This window comes from Pholcus phalangioides, unplaced genomic scaffold, assembly GCF_987345545.1.
Source record: "Pholcus phalangioides strain wild (caught in Gottingen) unplaced genomic scaffold, Ppha-v1.0 ptg000011l_1, whole genome shotgun sequence".
NCBI lineage: Eukaryota > Metazoa > Arthropoda > Arachnida > Araneae > Pholcidae > Pholcus > Pholcus phalangioides.
The window spans coordinates 24,100,646-24,123,590 of record NW_028301604.1 but is presented as its reverse complement, the minus strand read 5'-3'; the positions used below and the strand labels follow the sequence as shown (position 1 = coordinate 24,123,590).

Genomic DNA, 22,945 nt, shown 5'->3' with positions numbered 1-22,945 from the left:
TCGTTTGAGCAAACAAAAGCACGAGAGTTTCCATTTTTCTTTAACATACAAAAAACAAAGCTTAACATGAAGTGTGTTTACGATTCTCAGGTCCCCTTGGGAAATTTTGGTCACTTTAACAAAATAAATACAGTCTTTTTTAAGCTCGAAGGGACACGTCGAAGCCCAGAAATCGTAGAGGATTCGTTATGAAACCATATAGTAATATAGAAAACTCTGAATATCATTCAGAAATGAATCGATGTCGATATTGGATGTGTTTGATGCATTAAGAAGTTAAACAAATAAATCATTAATTCAAATGAACTGCTTCTCTCTTATATAGATATACTCAGGTTTTTTTTTATGTGAGATTTGTAAAAAGGAAAAAAATTGTCGTAGCAATTTATTTGCTTCTAATTGTCTACATGTCACCGCAAAAGCACGACGACTGGTAAATCCTAGATTTTACCAGTCTAATTTATGATTTTTTAATTATTATAATCAACGGTTAATAAATTGGTTACAATGATCAATTATTTTCTGTTAATTTTATAAGGTCACATGGCATAATAAAAGTTTTTACTTAAATTATAATTATTAATTAATAAGCGTCATTCATTAGTAAATTTTTAAATAATTATAATTATCAATTAACTATAATTACTAAATAATTGTAATTATCAATTGACTGTAATTATAGCAGTTAACTATATAATTATTAATTCATTGATAAGCATCAGGAATTGGTAAGTTCATGATGGTTAATTTAATTTATTTATTTATTATCATTATTAATTGCTTAGTTAGCGTAAGGAACTAATAAGTTTAATAAGAATAATAAGTCGGCGAGTTTATTCATTTGTTAATTGTTAATTAATTATAACTAGGGCTGCGAATCAAATAAAATTTTTAACTGGTTAGTCAAAAAAAATTTAATCGAATTTTAATCGAAAATTTTCAAATGCTAACCATTTACAACTAGCGTGGTATTTATAACTGTATGATAATTGATGCCATAAAAAAATATCTTTATTCATATATTTTATTTCACGCACATATTCCCTAGATGCAAACAAATATAGGAATTGATTGAGAATTAAGGATGATAGCTTGAAGCAATTTAATATGCTGAAAATATTTGTCAAATCCTGGAATTTCTTCACTTAGATCTTTGCCGTTTTTTAGACAATCAGTTATTTTGTTACTGATTTCGAAACTTTTTCGATTTTCATATTATTACTTGTTTCCCTAGAAATTGCTCCCAAGTAGTATAAAATAATGGTATTATACTGGGCTGGGGAGAGAGAACTGACGTTTCCGAACGAAAACGGAAACTGCTGTTCACAGTAGAGACAATAAATTTTGGTCTTCTCTTCCAAAACTTTTATCAGACTGAATTTGAAACTATAATCACCACCAGTTTTCGTTGAATCTACTTGTGTTTCCTCCCGTGTTGAAAAATTTCATCAAAATATTTATTCAAATATTTTTAAATATGGTCACATATCTGAAATATTATGTTATTAACACATAATTTAAGACAGCTAATATCGGTTTCATCAAGTTAAATGATAAACTTTTAATAAAAATTTTAATTGAATTGATCGAGTCGATTAACTCAACTAAATTTTTTAACTGCGATTAACAATTGACCGATTAATCGGATCAGCCCTAATTATAACTATTAAATAATTATAATTATTGATAAATTAATAATCGGCTGCAACTAATAAGGTCATGATGGTTCATTGATTTATTATACGCGGACTTTGACTTGGTAAAAGTCCAAAATGAAAACGTTTGCAAGCGTATTTCCGGCTTTTGCCAACTCGCCTTCATAAAACCTAGGTCTTACAGGTAAATCCAAGGTTTTAATAGTTTTCAGACTTTTACGTAACATATACAAATTAAAAACTATAGACCAGAAGGATTTGGAAAATTTTTCGGTTAAAAAATATTCCATATTTCATTAAAAAAAATTTGACAAGTTAAAAAAAGTTATTCAAAGTGTTGGGCATGCTGAATATTTATTCGAATTGAAAAAATTATGTACTCACTCATTGTGTTGAAGTTTGGTAACCTCTGTTGATGATACTTCGCATGTGATGTTAGGCTCATACATATGCCCAACAAAGCCAATATCCTCAATCCCATCCACTCTGTCATAGTAACCTAATTTTTTAAATAAAAAAATGTAACCACTCTAGAACCAGCTGAGTAAATAGAAAGTTGCATTTTACTTCATTTGAATGGAAATATTGAGAGATAAAACACAAATAAAAGGAGCAACCTGAAAATGAAAAAGGAATGTGGTTTTTTTTTTCTTCGATGGTGTCATTTTCAATCTAAGTCTGTGTTATGTATCTTGTGTCGCTAATCTTATAGATTTATTATTTAGTCAATTTTACCCTACCAGGTTCAATTTGTCCCGGGTTTGACGGTCAAAAATATGTCAAATTTTTAATGCTTATTTGTATGATCATTTATGTTTTACACAGGGTGCATAGCTAACAACTGGCATCGCAATTTACTGGTGAACCATTGATCCTAGAGGCATATTTCTAATTAGAAAAAGTATCAAAATAACGTGTGAACCTCAGATAAGTCATTCATATTGCAAGGGGTTGTATAGATATTAAAATAAAAAAATTACCTTTTGTACGACAAAGGGTTGGTGCGACTCCCTGCTGTAATAGTCTTTTTCTGTCGTCATGTCACCATTTCTGTTGTGTGTACCCCTGTGTCAAGAAAGTTTCTACCAAGGACGAAACCGGGTATCAAACTCGCGACACCTCTAAACATTCTTTGGTAGTTCAGGCGAGTATCTTATCGACCTGGGTTACCGCGCCCGATTGGCGACAAAGCACAGCTTTGTTAGATATTACTGCGAGGATTATTACAATACTGTATTATAATTGTTATTGTTTTTTCCTTTATTAATAAGGCGATTAATTTAACAATAAAATACTAACTAAAATAAAAATTTATAAAAATTGCATGTTAACTGCCTATACGTCTAACGTTTCTGAGACGTAGAGTTAGCATATATATTCTAGGGTTAAATAAGTAATTTCATATTTCCTATACAGCAAAATCTGTTTTTTTTATCGCACAATCTTGTAGGATGTAAGTAGACACCATTGATACATAAAACAATATGAAATTACCACTAAATATCACTTTATTTGTCAGTTTGAAGATAACTCTCATCGAGGGGAAAGGGGGGGGGGACACTGAGAAATTTCTTGTCTAAAAAGGGGGCAATGGGTCAAATAAGTTTGAAAATCACTGCGGTTGACGAAAAATAATGATTATAGCCCGCAGATATAAGTTTGCTGAAAGTTTCTTGCATCCAGGGGGATGTAACGTGATAAGTGGCTAAAAATATCAACGGAAAGAAGAAACTCCTCGTGTGGACGATGTGGACGCTTAAAAATATAATAAATCTCCCGATATTACAGAATAAATAACATACTGCTGTCCTTGCTAGCAATAAAACCTTTCCCAATTAAGTTTTTTTCGCATTAATATTTATTATTAGCATAGTAACTATTCCACTGATACTCTTTTCTTGAAATTTTGATTCCAATAAATCACCCCTTGCTTTCTTTACACCAGCGGTTCCCAACCGGGAGTATGCGAGAGGCCGTTAGGGGGTACGCGAAAAGAAAATGGTAATGACGGCCATCCATCTAAAAAAGAACAAAAATAATTAAAAAACATTAAAAAGAATTTTTAAAAGTAGGTAGATGTTTTTACTAATATTGTGAGTTGTAATATATTTTCCTTCCCTATCAACAAAATCTTCTATAACAGAGGGGTTTTGTCCGCTGGAAGATTCGGCCTTCCCTCCTCCCGCCCACACTATGATCGGGATTCGTGAACTCCATCCTCTCGACTCACTTTTTTTCGGTGTTTTAGATTTGATTGTTGACACATGCCTGGCTGTGCATAAAAGAGTAGAATTAATTCGTTTTGTGTTTAACTTTTGTTATGGACGTTTGTATTAAGGCGTGTGCGTGTTATTCCCACAGTTTTTCGCGTCAACTTTTCTACCAAGCACCTACTACTCATGCGATTTGCGCTATGGATCAGTGGCTAAAAACTAGATCTGCGCGGAAGTTCACCGAAACATCAAAATGAAATACCGAGCACCTGTAAACGAGAAAACATTTTGAATCTTCCAAAAGTGATTCTACCAAAGCTACCGAAACTTCCTACTACATTAGCTATCGTATTGCGAGACGGGGAAAAAAATCACACTATTGGTAAAAATATGATGTCAGATGCATGTTTGCTGAGGAAAGTGCTCTTATAATGAGTTTGATACCTCTGTTAAATAATACGGTGTCTCGGAGAATACAGGACATGTCAGACGATGTTAAGAGCGCAGTCATAAGTCACGTCAAAGGTTGTGATTTTTTTCTTTTCGTCGTTCCAAGTCGACGAAAGTATCGGCGTTTTGCGCAATATTCTGTGCTACTTGTAATTGCTAAGCACTTGAAAGAGAATTCGAAAAGTAAATCTTTTTATTTGTCACCCATTGAAGGGGTCGTACGACTGTTAAAGACTTATTTGAAGCAATTAATGATTATTTCATTGAAAAAGAATTCAATGGTAAAAATGTATTGGGCTCACATCCGATGGAGGAAAATCCACGGAAGGGTGCTACTCAGGCTGCCGTGCACGCGTGGCAGAAGTCACCCCCAAAACGAAATGGACTCACTGATATATTCACGGCCCTGCAACGAAACCGTTGCCTCCAAATTTGCGAAACGTTCTTGATGAAGCGATCAAGGTTTTCAACTTTGTCAAGGTGAATCCTATCAACTTCAGGTTGTTTAAATTGTGGTGGGCAGTCCCGTCTTAACGCACGGCCCGGAAGCCTCACAAAAATGAGATCTGGTTGAAATTTTCCAGAATGTACCTGGTAGGGCCTCAAAAAAACCACTTGGCCCGGGGACCCATGATGCTCTTAAGACGGTCCTGGTTGTGGGAAGATATGGACATCCTTCACAACGCTTTGCTTTTTGTACACGGAAGTTACGTGGCTGTCCCGGGGTTAAGTCTTGATGTTGCTGTTCGAACTTCGGAAGGAGGTAGCCCTTTTTTTAGGAAGTGTTTAAAACACTTCACGATTTCTTGTCACAAGCCGAGTTAAATTTAACAGTCGGCCACTTGAACGGATAAAAATCCTCGTTTTAAAAATATTTTTCAGAGCCGGAAATGAGTGATCGGTGGAAATCTAATCCTTTCAAAGTATTTTGAACCGGCTTTATTGGCGATTCCAGAAAAGGAGAAATTGCTAGAGCTCGCATCAGATACCCCTCTGAAGATCCTCTTCAATGACGGAATGGTGAAACTAGTCAGTTTTTGGGCTTGCCGCGGTGACGAATACGTTGAACTTTCTAGAAAAGCCATAATGTTTTTGTTGCCGTTTGTTAGCGCGGAGCTTGTTGAACGGGCGTTTTCTTCATGTAACTTTTACATGAAAAATAAATATAGAAGCAAATTGAACGCAGCTCCGGCTTTGAGTTTGTATTTATCCCTTTGAGCTTAATTTTTCAAAACTTTGTAATTCAATACAGTCCCAAACATCACATTAATTTTTTTCCCAATCTTTGTGTTAATTTGTTTGCTTACTTGAAAAATAAAAAAAGCTAAATAATGAAAAATACACCATTTAATTTAGTTCAACATGTACCTTTTTTTTTACGTTTTCCGATAACTGTAATGAGTGAAACAGATTGGGGGGGGGGGGAAGTCCGGAGGATTCGGGGCTGGGGGTACGCGGAAAGGAACCGCGCCAGCTGGGGGTACGCGGACTGAAAAAGGTTGGGAACCACTGCTTTACACCATAAAATGCATCAGTATTTAAGTAGATTAAAATATTGTTTCCGGACAAGAATACGTTCTGATTAAATTTTTTAAATTAATCATTTGGAGCCATCAAATCAGAGTGAAATATTTTGGCACAAAGTGAGCGTGGTTTTGGCTATTCTTCTCACATTTTTGAAAGAAATGTTCAGCTGAAATCGAATACAGTTATTAATTTATGCAATATTGTTGGCCCAAGGCCTATACAAGAGGACGCGGTATATTTGTACACATATGCTTTGTAACATTTGACAAGAAATCGGAGATCGTGTGGGAGTTAACAATAGTAGAGGGGAGCTTGTTCCATTCACCTATGATATTGGGAAAGAAACTGAATTTAAAACAATCTGTAGAGGCAAAAATAGGTTTTAATTTTTTGGGGTGGTCAAGTTTACTGTATTAGAAACATAGGAAGGCTTAGTCAGAATACCGGACGTATTGAAATCTAAATGACCATGAATAATCTTGTAAAGCATGACTAACCGGGAGATAAGTCAGTTAGTAGCGAGTGGGTGGAGATAAAGTTTGAGTTTAAGATCGGAAACTGAACTAAAAGATAACCAGCAGTCGTGAATAAAGCGGGCGAATTTATTTTGGATAGATTCAAGTTTGTCGATGTTACTAGAGGTGTGGGAGGAGTCCCAGAACTCAGCTGCATAAGAAAGAACGGGAGAAATATAAGTTTGGTAGCAGAGAAGTCGGACGTCACGAGTAAGTTGTAACTACTGTCAACAACTGGACCGTTTGAAGCTAGCGATTGACCAGAGACGGCCAGAATTGGCCAACAGGACAGGTGTTGTGTTCCATAAGGACAACGCCAGGCCACACACGTCTATAGTGACTCGCCAGAAACTCCAGGAGCTTGGTTGGAAAGTTTTGATGCATCCACCATATAGTCCGGACCGGCACCAACCGATTACCATGTTTTTCTTGCATTTCAAAACTTGCTTAGTGATAAGAAATTGGCATCAAGAGAAGATTGTGAAAATCGATTACTAGAGTTTTTCGCCAATAGGGACCAAAACTTCTATGAGAGAGGCATTATGAAGCTACCTTTAAAATGGCAACAAATTATAGAACAAAACGGTGCATATTTGACCAAAATTGGTAATCCGAAATATGTTAAATAAAGTCTTGAAGTTCACGTAAAAATAATGGATTTCTTTTTCCCCAACCTAATATTTATACTCGTCAAGATATATTTTTATTAATTTCAGTTTATGTGGACAGTTTTATTATTTCATTTCCAGAATAAAATTTAGAGATATTTTCTTGTATTTTTTTCTTCAACACATAACAAAAAAAGAGATAAGATTGCACTATTTTTTCATTTAATTATTTTTTATATATTAGCTAAATAAGTTTATTGTTATTTTTGTTCATATATGATGTGTACGAGTACATTTTTACATCGAAATTTTTTAAATTGTCGCATCGAGAGAATTATTTTTATGAAATTTCAATGCACTACCAAGACCGAAATCTCATTCGAAATTATATTCATACTTTGAATTTCAGTTCTTATTATTAGAGTTGGTTCTATATATATATATATATAACTTCTTTTATTTTTATCTACAAAATATAGGCATTTACAATAACTTTTTTTAAATCATTTTCATTCAACGAGTTCATTGAGAAAACAAAAACCCTCGATCTCTCAGAATGTAATTACGCATTTCAGAATTCAGTGATGACTGTCGTATTTCTTATTGCTTTCAACCTCAAGTATCGTCAACACTCGATATAGTCGAACCCTTGTCGGATTACTACAAAAATTCAAATGCATGTGACTAGAAAAAATTCATTCGTGGTTTCATTCTCCATTCATATTCATAGGAGGGAGGAAACGTGAATGAAAGTTTAAAGGGGGAAGATTTTTCGGAATTCTATAGCCCAGGAACGTTGGAAAAAAATAAATCTGTCCATTATATATATATAATGGACTTGCTGAATGACATGACCACTATACGACTGATCGGTAATTTTAGGAATCATTACTAGTATTCGTTGAATCGACTTGTGTTTCCCCATGTCAAAAAATTTGATCAAAATATTCATTCTAATATTTTTAAATACGGTCACTTACCAGAAATGTTATGTATAGGAACATAATTTAAGACATTTAATCGGTTTAGACAAATAAATCTGGTTAAATTATCAGCTTTTAGTAAAAATTTTGATCGGATTAATCGAGTCCATTAACTAAACTAAAATTTTTAACTGCGATTAACAATTAATCGATTAATCCGACCAGCCCTAGTTGTAACCGAGTTTGACTGTAGCTTTTCCTATACATAGGTAGGCCAGAACTAGAGGGGTTGTGGAGGGCAGCTCCCCTTCTGGAAAACATTAGGGGCAGCTGTTTTAGGTGGGGAAAAACCACCGTTATAAAATTATCGAACTTGTGGAGGGGCTGATAAATCATGTTTGCCCGCCCTGGAGGCAAAAATCCTAGTTACGACCCTTATACAGGGAACACCAAAAACATGTTCCCAAACGAAAATTTTTCAATTTTTCTGATTGATATTAGCCCTCTCAAGAAGAAAATTGAAATGGGGAAAGGATAGTAAAAGTGTTCCTCTTAAATCAAAAGATATAACAATCTTTCGTTTATAAAAAAGGAGTGCACAGTCGGGTACGCATGTAATTTTTTTTTCTGTTGGCAAGTAGAAACGACTGTGACCAACTTAACACGTGTGTTTTTGGAGTTTCAAGAAACCACTATCATCCATACAATGCAGCACAAAAGTTTAGGCACAAAATTTAACTGCACAAGTTGATTTACGCATGTTTGAAAAATGAAAATCCAGGCTATGCATTGATTTGATTAAAGTGGGTTCCATGAAAACGGGTCGAGTGATGAAGAAATACGACGAGCATTTCTGTAAATTTTTATTTCCAAGAGTTCAATGAGCTCTGCCATCATACAGACACACACCAAAAGTGACGTTGTTGGGTGCTTATTATGTAGTGAGTGTATTTCAACGTCACCCATGATGTCGAATAATACCTTTCGCGGAAGACGACGGCATTCGTAACATCTTTTTCTTCATTTTTCCTTGTACGTCAGCTGTGGCTACGTATAACAGCAATTTTTTTCCTCCTCAGGTCATACTCGACCTTGGCCTCAAACAGTTTACACGTTATTTCGCGGAAGAGCGAAGCAGAAAAATTCTTCAGTTTTTCTACCATCCACCACATCAAGCGAAACCACCCATCTTTCTCCACGATATAAAAACAAAAAAAAAAAAGCTGTTTACGACACACGATTTTTTTTCTCATACAATCCTAGTAGTATGTAGCCATCATAAGACTTCTAATATAGTTATTTTGTCTTTTCTCTGCTTTGTGTCTAGACTCCAAAAAGACATTTAAGAGTATTGGCAACATAGCTGAAATCGCATGCATACGTCGGGAACAATGACCGATGCCAGTTCTCGAATGTTAGTAGTCTCTCTCTTCCTTGCTTCACTTATTCTATTAATTCAAGCTTTGTAGCAGAGATCTATTTCGGTTTAACACTATTTCATTCCTCACAAAAAAATGTGTTTTTTAAAGACGTGTTGTAATCGAGATTGAAAAATATATATACAGTGGATTCCGCTTATAGCGTTTTTCAAGAAACTGTCGGGGAATTATAGAGAGGGAATTATGAGAATTATAGAGTTGGGAACATGAAAACAGGTCGTACTAAGCGGGAAAACGTTCTAAGTGGAAAAGTTCTTTAGCGGGATCGACTGTATATTGTATTAGTTCGACAATAACAGGGTCTTGACCACAATTTTTGATCGGGGGGGGGGGCAAAGTGATACACACACAACAATAGATTTTGCCCATTGTACTCATTTGAGTACAGCAAGGATTTGACTTTGTATAATATTTTAGCCTTGCAGCTAGATGTTGTATATTTTATCACGTGTAAATGACAACCCTACTCAGAGATTATATTGATATCGAAAAAAATTCTCGAAAAGTAATTTCTGGTTTAGAGAAATGAACTCTCTCTCTTGAAGTTGGTACATTTTATTATCTCGTGGGCACTCTTGTTTTCCACCTTATCGACACACACATCATAGGTGGAGATAGACTTGAAAGTCTGGGGGGGGGGGGAGGCATGGTCATTATTGTTGGGAGGGGAACGATGATGAGATTATGTCAATTCATGTATACACATATACATTAGATCAGTCGACTCCACCTTTGACGGGGGGCCCCGTATCTCCGTCCATGACACACATTATATTGCTGTTTTCATGGAAGTGATTCTTTTATAATTTATATATTGTTTAGATTACAGTTTAATGTGAATAACTAACACAATTTAATATATATTTCGTTCCGCTTCAACTTTTTTTTTCAAATATGTCGTCATATTTTGCTGTCCTCAATCGAGGACACCGTGTCGTCCAGTATCATACTTCCTGTTGATGTATTCAAAAAGTCTCTTAACTGGTGCAATTTCAAAAAAATATCCCAATATCGTAATGTAATTCAAAGCGCTTCGAGGTGCGGGCATAAACGGGTTAACCACGTTATTCCATAAAAATAAAGCAATTTCTAACATTCGCTACGGCCTTTCTCCACTGTAAAATTTCCACCCGTGGCACGAGCCCCCTTTGTTTACCCCCCCCCCCCAGTTCCGGTTCTGGATATAACGAAGATATAGATTTCTCATGCGAATTTGCACACCGGAATCTTTTTTTTTTTAATTGAAATGAAAAAAAAAATATTTAAATTTTTTTTTATCGTATTTATCAAATCTATTTCAAAATCAAACGTGATTATTCTGGCAGAGAGTTCAAGATACACATATTTAGCTTGCTGACTCATTTTACGTAATCGATGTGGAATGAATGATAACATCGTCTTATTTTTCAGCTCAAATATACGCGTGAACACATTAAGAACACAATCAATGAGTGCAATTCAATCTAAATTATTCAACATTTATTGTACTGAGCGATAAAATTTACTAACTTATATATGTTTTAACATCATTGCCTTCAGGAAATGAATGTTATTTCAAGAATGAAGATAATTTTTAAGATATTCAATGCCACTTAATAATCGTTCTCATAATTTTCATTCACCTGATTTCTTTTGTTCATCCGAAAGTTGTACAAAAATAAAATAAGATTTCACTTACTTGTAGTCAACAACATAGTCCATGATTTAAATCCATTGAGAACAGTCAACACTAGCTGAATAGTTAGTTCGTGAATTCAATCGTTGCCAAATCGACATCCAACCCATTAAGATCCATTGTTTAACTGTCCATACAGTTCTTCTGATCATCCAGAAGAAAGTGGTTGGCTGGATGGCATCAGTTGCTGTTTTCATTTTACTAGAATTGAAAAGAAATGTTAAGCACTCTGTGTGAAGTGAAAAACACGAAGCAAATGTTGCATCAACGATGACGCATTTCCGACAAATACCATCAAGACGGTTAATAAAATATTATATCAGGTACACCTACTTTCATAAGAAAAATCACGTCGTGTTACTTTCTTAATTTTTTTTTCAAAGTATCTCTGCAGTATCTTTTTCATGAAATGTTTTTTTTTTAAATTTCAAGTTACATAAAGAGTAAATAATTTGTACAGTATATTGAAGAAAAAGATTTTCTGGATATTGGTGCCGAGAGGATCTTCGAAAAGAAAAGTTGTTTGTCTGCACCGATAATCAAACCTGGGTCCTCTTACAAGAGGATTCAATTCTCGGCACTAATATCCATAAATCTCTTTCTTTGATATGTTGTAGGCCAGAACGAAAAAAGAAAATTACTCGAGAATGAAAAAAGAAATTTTTCTCGAGAACGAAAAAAGATTTTACTCTCTCTTTAGTGAATAGAAAGTTGAGTACAAGGGAAATAAATGACAATCTCGAGATATTCAATCAATTTCAACACAATCTCAAAAACTATCAATCGAACTGAAAATATATGTGAATGAAAAAATACATATCATTAACTTAAATATATTTATTTTCAGATTTTTCTTTTTTCAATTCGAGTAATTGTGAATGAATCACGCAACAAGTTGAAAGACTTTTCACAAAATATCACACAATCGAGATCTATATAAGGATTCATAAACATGATAACAATGAAAAATAAGGTACCGTTATAACTCACCGATATTTCGAAGGAAAAACAAACGCGGAGCGATTTCTATTTATTTTTTTCAAAAATTCCGTAGATTTCTTCTCACTGGCATACTGTCAACAATTAGTATAGAACTATGAGCGTCTTGAGTTAACCGGTGAAAGCTGATTTTTCTGAAAACCGGCTGCAACTATAGTTATGTTATTGACCTCAGCTCGTCGCAACAAATAGCGGTTTGCGTTACGCCATACGAAGAGGAATTCGGCCGGCGGCAGCGGAAGGCCAAGGTAAGTCCTCTCTCTCAAAGGCCAACAAACACACAGTCCTCTCAGGAGCATCAAACAACCACTAAGTTATTATCACGTACCGGGGAAAAAAGAACACATGAAATTATTTCAGATGGTAGTCGTCACGTATATATATAAACCGGTTCATTCTCCATTCATATTCCTGAGAAAGGAGGAAACGTGAATGGAAGTTTAAAGGGGGGGGGGGAGACTTTTCGGAATTCTAGTCCAGGAACGTTGAAAAAAAAATCTAACCATTATGATGTAAAAACATGTTTGAACGGCGTTATATGGTATAATTATAATATATGGTACTTCATATAAATTTTCTTATCTATAGGCAAAGTGCAACTAGGAAGGGGGCGCGGAGTTCAACCTTTAACTGCTCCCTCTACATTACTGCACACAAGTGAGCCAAAATGAGTGCTTGCCCAGGCTGACAAAGTATCTAGCTGTAGCCCTGTCTATAGGGGACATCAAAACATGTTACCACATAGATATAATATAACACTAAGTTAATTTTATGTCTACGTAATCCCAAATGAAAATTTCTCAATTTTTCTGATTGAGATTTTCCCTCTCAAGAAGAAAAGGGAAATGGGGAAAAGGATGATAAGAGTACACCGTATGCTGGCATTACACTACAAAAGTTGTAGAATAGCTCTTTTATAAAACTTGAAAAATGCCACCAGTGAGATTATTGGTTGTGTTTTTCAAGTTTTGCAAAAGATCAAACTTTTTATAGTGTAATCTCGGCCGTAGACGAAAGGTATAACAATCTTTCGTTTATGGAGTACCCACTAGGGTAGGCGTGTAATTTTCTTCTTTTTTTCTGTTGGCAGCAGAGCAAGTAGAAACAACTATGACCAACTTCGTGTCCTCCAGACCAACCGTCACCCCCGCTCTGTGCCCCCTTAGGGGATACGTATAAGCTGGTTCGTCTCAGGAGGCGTGGTGCCATGGTGGAGAACAACTTCGTGTCCGGAAAATTCACCGACAACAGTTCGACACGAGTGAGTGAGCTACTCAGTCAGTGAGCGAGCGAGCTACTGAGTTCTTGAGCGAGTGAGAGAGTGAAATAGTGAGGGAGCGAGTGATGAGTGAGCTACTGAGTCCGTGAGTGAGTGATGAGTGAGCTACTGAGTCCTTGAGCGAGTGATGAGTGAGCTACTGAGTCTGTGAGCAAGTAAGTGAGTGAGCGGACGAATGAGAGAGTGATTGTGCGAGTAAACGAATGAGGAACCCTTTACTTATAAATATGTAAGGAATGAAATTCATGTCGAAAATTATTAATTGAATACTGTTTTGAATGCAAATTACCAATTAAACAATGTAATGAAAAAACTGTGTCAAAAATTATATCTCCTCTAACATTGCTATTTTTTTTATTTCGTTTTTTGAAGCTCTAGTTTCGTGAGCCAGTTTTCGAAATTTTAACAGTTTTGCTGATGAAGAAAATTAAACTTATCTTTATATTCGCTTTATTCCATTAATTTTTTTTTCCAGCGTCATTAGTAGGACATATATAGCCTATATTAAAGATATTGTAAGATTTTTATATTATTAGATTAATCCTATATTATATAAGATTTGGAATTTTTGAATGTGGCAAGGAAAAAAAGGGGTGGTTAATATATGAAACCGGTTCAAATCCAACAAATTCTCTCGGTAAGCAAAGATTCTTTGCAAGATTTGTCACAGCTTTCAGACAAAATTAGCAAGATTACAGAAAATACACATGAAATTTCAGCCGTCAATGTCGATTCAGTCAACTTGCATTCATTGCAGACACAAATTTCTAATTTGCAAATCGCAGTTAATCGTTTGTCACGAAATAGGCAAAAACATTTTTACAAACGTAGAAAATTCCGATCGATCTCAAACTCCTGATAGATCCGAAAATAAAAAATAAAACGTTTTGTCGGTATCAATTTTAAGTTTGGAAAAAAAAAGCTTTGAAGTGTGTGGTCCCAGGATTGCCAAAAGCCCGGGTTTTATAGGTTGACAATGCAAATAACGACATTAGAAAGCATACTGTTTGCGAGTAAGTGCAGTTTTAACGGGTAATATTTTATGGGTTTTTCTCTAACCCCTAGTCTAAATAGCATCGAATACATAGACTTATTAATGCATTTTCTCTTTAGATAGTGTGACAATTCAATAATCTATTAGAAAGCAAAATGTTTGTAAGTACAGTTTTAAGGTGTGATTTTTGGTGGGTTTTTTTGGATTGGGCAAAATCACAGACTAACCCTTGCACGTTTTCGGAAACTAAGTGGCTCGTCCGTTTCGGCGACGATGGATGAAAGCCGAAACTTACTACCCCTGACAGAAAGTGTTCGTTCACCCACGAAACGAAAACACTAGCAATGTTACGTTTAAAAAACGTAAAAAACCAAAATTAAAAAATATTTTTTTCGAGTGAAAATTTTTATTAAAGTCAATCATTCCAAATTCAGAATAAATGGAAAAAAAACCATAAATTTATTACAATTCGACCATGAAAATCATTTTATAAACTTGTAACACCCGAGAAAAAAAAAAGTTCGATCACCTCAGTTTTGACGAGAAAAGTGAGCGATTATGGGATCGAAAATAAGAAATTTAAAGGCGCGTATACACTAGCGCGCCGATCCTGCAGCGGTTCTAATCCGCTCGTGGGTACACAAACCTCCTTTGTGTTCCTTTCTTTCCTTTGTGTTCATTGAAAAACCGATTCCGGGTGGGTCCAGTGAAAACAGCTCAAGAATCGTTCGCAACACCTTACAAATTACTGAACAACCAATTGCGAATGATTTCATTGCATGATCTGCGCGCTAGTCATAGGCGAAGATAGACTTGGAAGTCTGGGAGGGCACGGTCATTATTGCTGGGGGAGGGGCAAGATGATGATGACAATTCATATATGCATATATACATTAGATCAGTCGACTCCACCTTTGACGCTGGCGCTAGTGTATACGCGGCTTAATTACTTGTTTAGTTGTAATCTTTAGTTGTTATATTTACACTTTATTTACAACGGATAATATTTACACAATACAAACGGGGATGCTGGTAGAGGAAAATGTGGCCCGTGCATGATGAGACGCAGACACGCGCGTCCGTGAGTGAGACAACATCAACCATCAACAACCCGAGCCAGACGCCTTTGACTCCCGATTTCTGTTGTGATGCCACCAGCAGAAAATAGACTAATAATTATACAAGCTGGGAAGATACGCCAGCGCCATCGTGTGGACAGCACTACAGTACCCCCCTCGCAGTCCGAAGGACGAGGACAGAAGAGAAAGAATTAAAGTTTAAAAGTCACGTGCTTCGATGAACGTAGACGGTTTTTCCAAATATTTTTGCAGGTCGTTGTCTTTTTTAGGATGCTTTTCGGAACGACGGAGCAAGTTTTTGGCACGGATACATCTGTGTTTTTGTTGGTTGGCTGAGGCACACTGCCGGTGAGCAGAAAGGCAGGTTTTAACCTGTCGACCGATACCATGGAAGGTTTTCCTTTTATGAGAAGGCAAAATGTCTTCTCACCACGTTTCAGCACTTCGTACGGTCCGTTGTAAGTGGGGACGAGAGCTCGTTTTACTGTGTCTGACCGCAGGAACACGTGGGTGGTGTTCTTCAGTTCCGAATGTATGTACAGTCTCTTTTCACCATGCGCCGTTGCAGGAGTTGGTTGTAGCTGCTGCATTTGGTCCCTTAGAATGGAGACAAATTCTGTGGGACACGGTATGCTGTTACTACTGTTGGTGATTAGATCGCCAGGCAATCTGAGCTCTGTGCCGTATACGAGTTGTGCTGGTGTGGCTTTGAGGTCTTCTTTGTAGCAGGATCGTAGCCCTAACAGGACTGTTGGAAGTGTGTTCACCCAGTTCATGTTTGACCCAGCTATCAGAGCTGCTTTCAGTTGTCGATGAACTCTTTCTATCATCCCGTTAGCTTGAGGATGGTAAGGTGTCGTCCTGATGTGCTGAATGCCAAGGAGTTTGGTGAGTTCGTGAAAGATGAAGCTTTCGAACTGGCGACCTTGGTCTGTTGTTATTTTCTCTGGGGTTCCGAAACGACTGATCCAACCAGAATAGAATGTTGAAGCAACAGTGGCTGCTGTCATGTCCTTCATCGGTAAAACTTCGATCCAACGGCTGAATCGATCGATGCAGGTGAGGCAATATGTGTAATCTTGGGATGACGGAAGTGGACCAATGATATCGATGTGAACGTGCTTGAAACGAGCGTCTGGCATTTCTATTTTTCCTGGAGCGGAAACAGTATGTTTGTGTACCTTTGACTTTTGGCAAGGCACACAACATCGAGTCCAGGTGGTGCAGTCTTTCCGAATTGAAGGCCATACAAAGCGATCGCAGACAAGACGTGTTGTTGCTTTGATGCCTGGGTGGCATAGATTGTGAAGAACATCGAAAACGTGTCTTCGAAGAGTATTCGGTATGTATGGGCGTACTCGATTGCAGGATGTGTCACACCAGAGTGGTTTGTCTATACCAACTAAATTGCAGATGTTGAGTTTTAAAGAGGAGGAATGCTTGAGAGAGTCAAGTTCACTGTCGGTCGCTTGAGCTGCTGCGATCTTGGAATAGTCTATTGATGGAGGGCATGCAATGGCTTGTATTCTAGAAAGAGCATCAGAGACTAGGTTCTGTACGCCTGATACGTGACGTATGTCGGTGGTATGCTGTCCGATGAAGTCAAGATGTCGTGTTTGTCTGGGAGATGTCTTGTGAGGCTTTTGACGAAATGCAAATGTCAAGGGTTTATGGTCGGTGTAGAGGATGAAATGTTTCCCTTCGATCATGTGTTGAAACTGCTTCACTGCCGCATATGCTGCTAGTAGCTCTCTGTCGTAAGCGCTATAATTCATCTCAGCTTTGGTAAGCTTCCTGGAGTAGAAAGCGAGAGGTTGCCAGTGCGAGTTGACAAGCTGTTGTAGGCAAGCACCGATTGCTGTATTGGATGCATCTACCATGATAGAGAGTTCGGCCGATGGATGTGGAAAAGCAAGAAGGGTTGCAGAAATGAGTTTTTTCTTGCAATCTACGAAAGCTTGATTTGATGTTTCCGTCCACTCAATCTTCACGTTGCTTTTGGCTTTTTCTTGAAGATATAAACATAGTGGAGCTTGTGTTTCTGCTAACCCAGGAAGGAATCTCCGATAAAAATTCAACATTCCTAGAAAACGTCGAAGTTCTTGGATGGTTGCCGGTCTTGGGAAATCTTTTATCGCCTTCACTTTATCATGAAGAGGAGAAATTCCTTTTGATGATATCCTGTGTCCGAGAAATGTGACTTCATCTTGGAAGAATTTGCACTTCAGAGAGTTGATCTTTAGACCATGTTCGGCCAGTCGTTTGAAAACTATGTCCAGGTGCTGTTTATGCTGTTCAGAGTTCGCTGATGCGATGAGGATATCATCTATGTATCCCGCTGAAAAACTAAGACCAGCCAACACTTGGTCGATGTACCTCTGGAATGTCTGCGCGGCATTGCAAAGTCCGTAGGGCATGAAAGGAAATTCATAAAGCCCGAAAGGCGTGATGACGGCAGTCTTGGGCACGTCAGCTTCTGCCACTGGAATTTGTTGATACGCCGAGACGAGGTCGATGGTCGAGTAGATTGCAGTCCCGTGAAGCATGTGGGTTAGGTCATGGATATGAGGAATGGGATATCTGTCTGGTGTGGTGATCTTATTTAGCTGACGGTAATCACCGCAGATACGCCACGCACCATTAGGTTTCTTGACCATATGAATTGGACTGGCCCATGCACTGTTTGATGGCCGACATAATCCTTGTTTTTGCATGTCCAGAAATTGCTTTTTGGCGCAAGATAACTTTTCTGGAGAGAGACGGCGAGCTTTAGCAAAAATTGGCCTACCTGTTGTCTCGATGATATGCTCACAGCATGGTTTGGAGTTCAGCGAAGATTTGCTGAGCAGGCTTTGATAAGTTGAGTCACCGTCGAAAAGTTTGATTGAGTGCACTTCTGACTTCTTTAGTTGACAGTTTGCAGTAAGTTTCGTCCTCATGTCGAGGAGACATCGTCGTCGTAAGTCCGGAAGCAAATTGAAGTTATACAAGAAATCGGCTCCAAGAATCGGTTTCGGTACCGCGGCCAAGAGGAAAGTCCACCGGAAGACTCTGCTGAGTTGAAAATCTAAAGTGACTGTTCGCTCACCATAGACGTTTATTGGAGACGAATTTGCAGCGGAAAGTTGGAGAAGTGGTTGACGTTTGTCAGTGCTGCACGCTGGGAGTATTGAAACGTCAGATCCAGTGTCTACAAGGAATGAAATGTTGGTGCTTCGATCGGCTACGAATAAGCGACGAGATGTCGTTGGCAGGGAGCATGTCGCTACTACTCTCCGCCTTCGTCGTTTTTTGTAAACCTGCATGGTGAAGTGCACCTTCCGGCTTGATTGCCAAATGTCTTATGGTACCAACAAAATTGCCTATCCGGCAACGTAGATGGTGATGTTGATCTCTTTGAACGGGAGAAACGCGAGCGCGAAACACTACGGGAACGCACACGCAAAACTGTTTTCAGTTCGCGGCGTAGTTGGGCAATCTCTTCTTGGAGTTGTGCGATCGTGTTCGACTGTTGACTTTTGTTCACGGCGTCTACATGAGGTGGGCTTGCTTCTTGGATCTTGTCGGCCAGCTCAGCCGTTTTGTCAAGGGTTAGTGGGCTCACGACAGCGAGTATAGATCGAGTAGATTTGGGTAGTTGTTGCAGGAAGAGTTCTGTCAATAGTTCGTCCGAAACGCTGAGAGATTCCGCTCTTCGTTTTAATTCACGGAGAATGTCAGACGGTTTCCGATCTCCTAATGGCTCACAAGCGAGAAGTTTCCTAAGCTGTGTAGACGAGGATTCACTACAACGCGTGACTAGTTCGTGCTTTAGTTTTTCGTATGGCTCCGAAGTTGGCGGGTTCATGAGAATGTCTCGTACTAGAGATGCGTTATCTGGAGGAAGATTTGCAACGATGTAGTTGTATTTTGTTTTTGACTCTGTTATCGGTTTCGGAGCGGCTAACTCGAAAGTGCTTTCACACATCACGAACCATAACGATACATCACGCACGTTGAATGGCGGTATAACTACGGCACTCACCTCTGCCATGGTGGTTTCTTTTGCTTCACGTCCGATGTCGCCAATCTTTAGTTGTTATATTACACTTTATTTACAACGGATAATATTTACACAATACAAACGGGGATGCTGGTAGAGGAAAATGTGGCCCGTGCATGATGAGACGCAGACACGCGCGTCCGTGAGTGAGACAACATCAACCATCAACAACCCGAGCCAGACGCCTTTGACTCCCGATTTCTGTTGTGATGCCACCAGCAGAAAATAGACTAATAATTATACAAGCTGGGAAGATACGCCAGCGCCATCGTGTGGACAGCACTACACTTGCTTCAGTTCCATGACGTTATTACGCCTTTTGGAGTCTATCCTCTTCAACTGGTACTAAACATTCTCGATTGGGTTTATATCTGGACTGTTTGCAGGCCAGTCCGCCGTTGAAATGTTAGCACTTATTACATGTCTCTCAACTCTTTTACTGTGGTGGCAAGAGGCATTGTCGTCTTGAAACGTAAAGTCAGTCGAATCCTCAAACCAATTGTCAACACTGGGAATCAAAACATTTTTAAGAATGTCCATGTAGACTTAGCTGACTGTACGCTTCACGATGCTCAGTTTCCCTGATCTGTCAGCTATCATGCAACTCCACACGGTAAACGAGCGACGAAATTTAGTTCTTTTATCAATGCACTTATCTTTAAACTTTTCTCCTGTTCTTCTCCAAACGAATTTATTCTAGCTATTTCCAGTCCCAAAGCCGATTCTTGACTCGTCACTGAAAATGACTTTATTCCAGTCATTCACGTCCCAGTGGACATGGTTTCTACACCATAGCAACCGAGACCTCTTCTGCTGCCAAGTTAAATGAGGTTTAGGTGTTGATTTGCAGTACCTGAATCCTTTTTCTCGTAAACGATTGCGTATGGTACGGTGGCAGACACGAACGTTGTACTTCACCCACTCTGCAATCAGCTGTTTCGAGATGGCACGGCGATTTTTCTTGGCAACTGCGATCAGTTTTCTATCATCTCTCTTTGTTTTACTACGAGGGCGACCAGATTGAGGCAAAATTTTCTACACCGCCAGTCCTCCGATATTTCATCCAAAGGCAGCACACCGTACTTTGAGCACAGCTGAAGGTTCTTGCGAATTCCCTTTGAGAAAACGTTATCTTTGAGCATGGAAACTATCCGTTTTTTAAATCATGAATGAGAAAGATATCTCTCTCTCTCTTCTGGAAGCCATGTCTTATACTTCAGAAAACATTGTGATGATAAAAACCCGTCGAGTTCATTTTTTTTTTCTTTGCGCAGACAGTTTAATTCACATAATTCGAGTCAACACATTTCTTTGAAACAGTGATCGATCACTTCTTTCCTCAAAACTGAGGTGATCGAACATTTTTTTATCGGATGTAACAAGTTTATAAAATGATTTTCATGGTCAAATTTTGTAATAAATTTATGATTTTTTTTCATTTATTCCGAATGCAGAATGATTGATTTTAACAAAATTTTTCACTAGGAAAAAAAAAATTATTTTTGTTTTTTGCGTTTTAAACGCAACATTGCTAGTGTTTTCATGGATGAACGAACACTTTCTGCCAGTAGTAGTTCGTCTTTTTATTCATGATAGGAAATCCGGCGAAGGATACCTAGTTGTGTTTCACGGAAACACTATACAGGCGCTAGTGTTTCCGTGATACCTAGAGATACTAATGTGTATAGAGCCACCGATAACGATATTTTTTATATGCGGCTAAGAAATCGAAAATTCAGTTTTGTTAATAAATTCGTATCACTTGATCTAGGCCTGAGACGTATTTTCGAATGGTCCTTTGTTATTGTAGATGCCAAGCGGCTTATTTTAGGCGCTGATTTTTTAGATTGTTTTGTCTTGATGTTAAGTATTGTCGTTTAATCGACGATTTGACATCACTTTCAGTTAAAGGTTCCGACTATGTGCCATTCACGGATTTTAGAACACAAGCGCTTCCTGGGAGCGTGTGCATGAAGTGTCAGTTTCAAGATTTTTCATGCCGATTCAGGAGCTTTAGGTGACTCACCGACCGCATTTATTGGATCATCGCCAGTCAACTCTAGTCTAGAGAATTTTTTGTTATATTATGATTTACACAAAATTTTTCAAGTGCTTGTAAACCTCTCCTAGTGCAGTTTCGTGGAAACTAGATAAGTTGATATTTCTACGTACAAGTTACTTACGATTAGAAATACCTATTTGAATTGTAAAAATACAGCATTTTTTGCAGAAATATGACGCATAAACAAAAAAGTGGGGATTCAGGTGGTGACTTTGTACCACCTATTTCTTCAGCGTTTTTGCCCTTTTTTTCATTAGTTTGTAATTTTTTATTGTTCCAGCAATGGTTCGCAAGCACGTGCGGAAGCTCAGTAGTCGACCCTACCGCAATTACTCAAATAAAACACTCGAAGAGGCTCTTCGTGCGATAAGAAACAAGCAGATACTCACCATGGCTTGACCCAGCCGATGAAATTTAGTATCCGCGGAGCCAAATCATAATGAAAATCAATGAACCTAGACCAATTTGCAGTGACAAAGAGTTTGTAGTGGATTTGAAAAAATGAATGTTACATTTACAGTAAAACCTCGATAAGTCGTCACCTCAAGTTATCAAAATATTATGACGACTTAAGCGGAGTGACGACTTACGCGGCATTCCGTCAGTTTTAATGTGCAATGTTACGAAAATCGTATAAATTTAAAGTAATATGACATTTATTAAAGTACGAATCAAAATAACAATATTAATAAAATTTATATTATAAATGAATATTAAATAAATTTCTTATCTCAATATTAAGAAAAAATAATAGAAATTTTTTATCTTTTTATCTCATTACTTAAATTATTGTGGTGAAATGTACTGTACACTTTGATTTATACTAGTAATTTTACTAGTTGCTTTTCTTAATAACAGAACTCTCTATTGCACATTAATTTTACATATACATCAAATTTAATTTTAGTGTTTGAATTCTCCATCAGTAGTTCATGATGCAATTACAAGGTCATCTCGAACACTTTTGATTTGGTGGAGGGGCCCTGGGCAGGGAAAAGTAAACTGAAGACCTCAACTTGGGAAAGAATGTCTAATTTTTTTCAACAAAGATATTTTATTTAAATTTCAAGCCCTAAATTAGTAGAGTCCATGCTTTCTATGATTATTTATTATCCGTGCCCGTTGCGCTTTGAATTTAACTTGATTAATTTGATTCTTCGATTTACATAATTTTTGATTTCCTTGCACTATATGTAATCTTTGACATATCAAGAAATTTTGGTTTTTTCCGGAGATGCCCCCCCCCCCCGGGGGGGGGGGGCCCAGTGCTTACGTTACTTCTTGCGACAGAGCTTGGGTGTCTCGCGGTTTGTCCAGTTTCTCCAATGGAGTCCAGGCAGAAATGAGATCTAGCTTGAACAGTCCCCAACGTTCCAAAAACGTTATTCGGCAAATGAACTTCGCCAGCGTAACTTACTTAAACTGTTCCGTTTGGGTGTATAGGATTTTATGGTGACTTTTAAGCATATGGCAATGCTGTTAACA

At 37.7% G+C, this 22,945-nt stretch overlaps 2 protein-coding genes and 1 long non-coding RNA gene across 7 annotated transcripts in view; 1 reads left to right on the top strand and 2 right to left on the bottom strand.

Moving 5' to 3' along the window:
* Positions 1 to 12,309, bottom strand: part of LOC149080255 (uncharacterized) — a 38,282-nt gene extending 25,973 nt beyond the window's left edge. For all 4 annotated transcript variants that reach the window (XM_089239342.1, XM_089239344.1, XM_089239341.1 and 1 more), the window contains exons 1-3: positions 11,996 to 12,309; positions 11,009 to 11,206; positions 2,040 to 2,154 (exon numbers count right to left, since the gene is read on the bottom strand). In XM_089239342.1, coding sequence (XP_089095468.1) covers positions 2,040 to 2,148 — 109 coding nt within the window. In that variant the 5' untranslated portion in view covers positions 2,149 to 2,154; positions 11,009 to 11,206; positions 11,996 to 12,309. The remainder of the gene's footprint in view (positions 1 to 2,039; positions 2,155 to 11,008; positions 11,207 to 11,995) is intronic.
* The window catches only part of LOC149080254 (uncharacterized), a 151,306-nt gene extending 137,716 nt beyond the window's left edge, over positions 1 to 13,590 (top strand). For both annotated transcript variants that reach the window (XR_016193556.1, XR_016193557.1), the window contains one exon: positions 13,095 to 13,590. This is a non-coding gene — a long non-coding RNA (uncharacterized LOC149080254). The remainder of the gene's footprint in view (positions 1 to 13,094) is intronic.
* A 5,034-nt stretch (positions 13,591 to 18,624) lies between these two features.
* LOC149080253 (uncharacterized) lies at positions 18,625 to 19,389 on the bottom strand. Its single transcript, XM_089238623.1, has one exon. The coding sequence runs from the start codon at positions 19,387 to 19,389 to the stop codon at positions 18,625 to 18,627; it is 765 nt and encodes a 254-aa protein (XP_089094749.1).
* Positions 19,390 to 22,945: the final 3,556 nt, after the last annotated feature.

Excerpts from the sequence above, each read along its gene's own strand:
- LOC149080253 (XM_089238623.1), bottom strand. The coding sequence starts at position 19,389 with ATGGCAGAGGTGAGTGCCGTAGTTATACCGCCATTCAACGTGCGTGAT.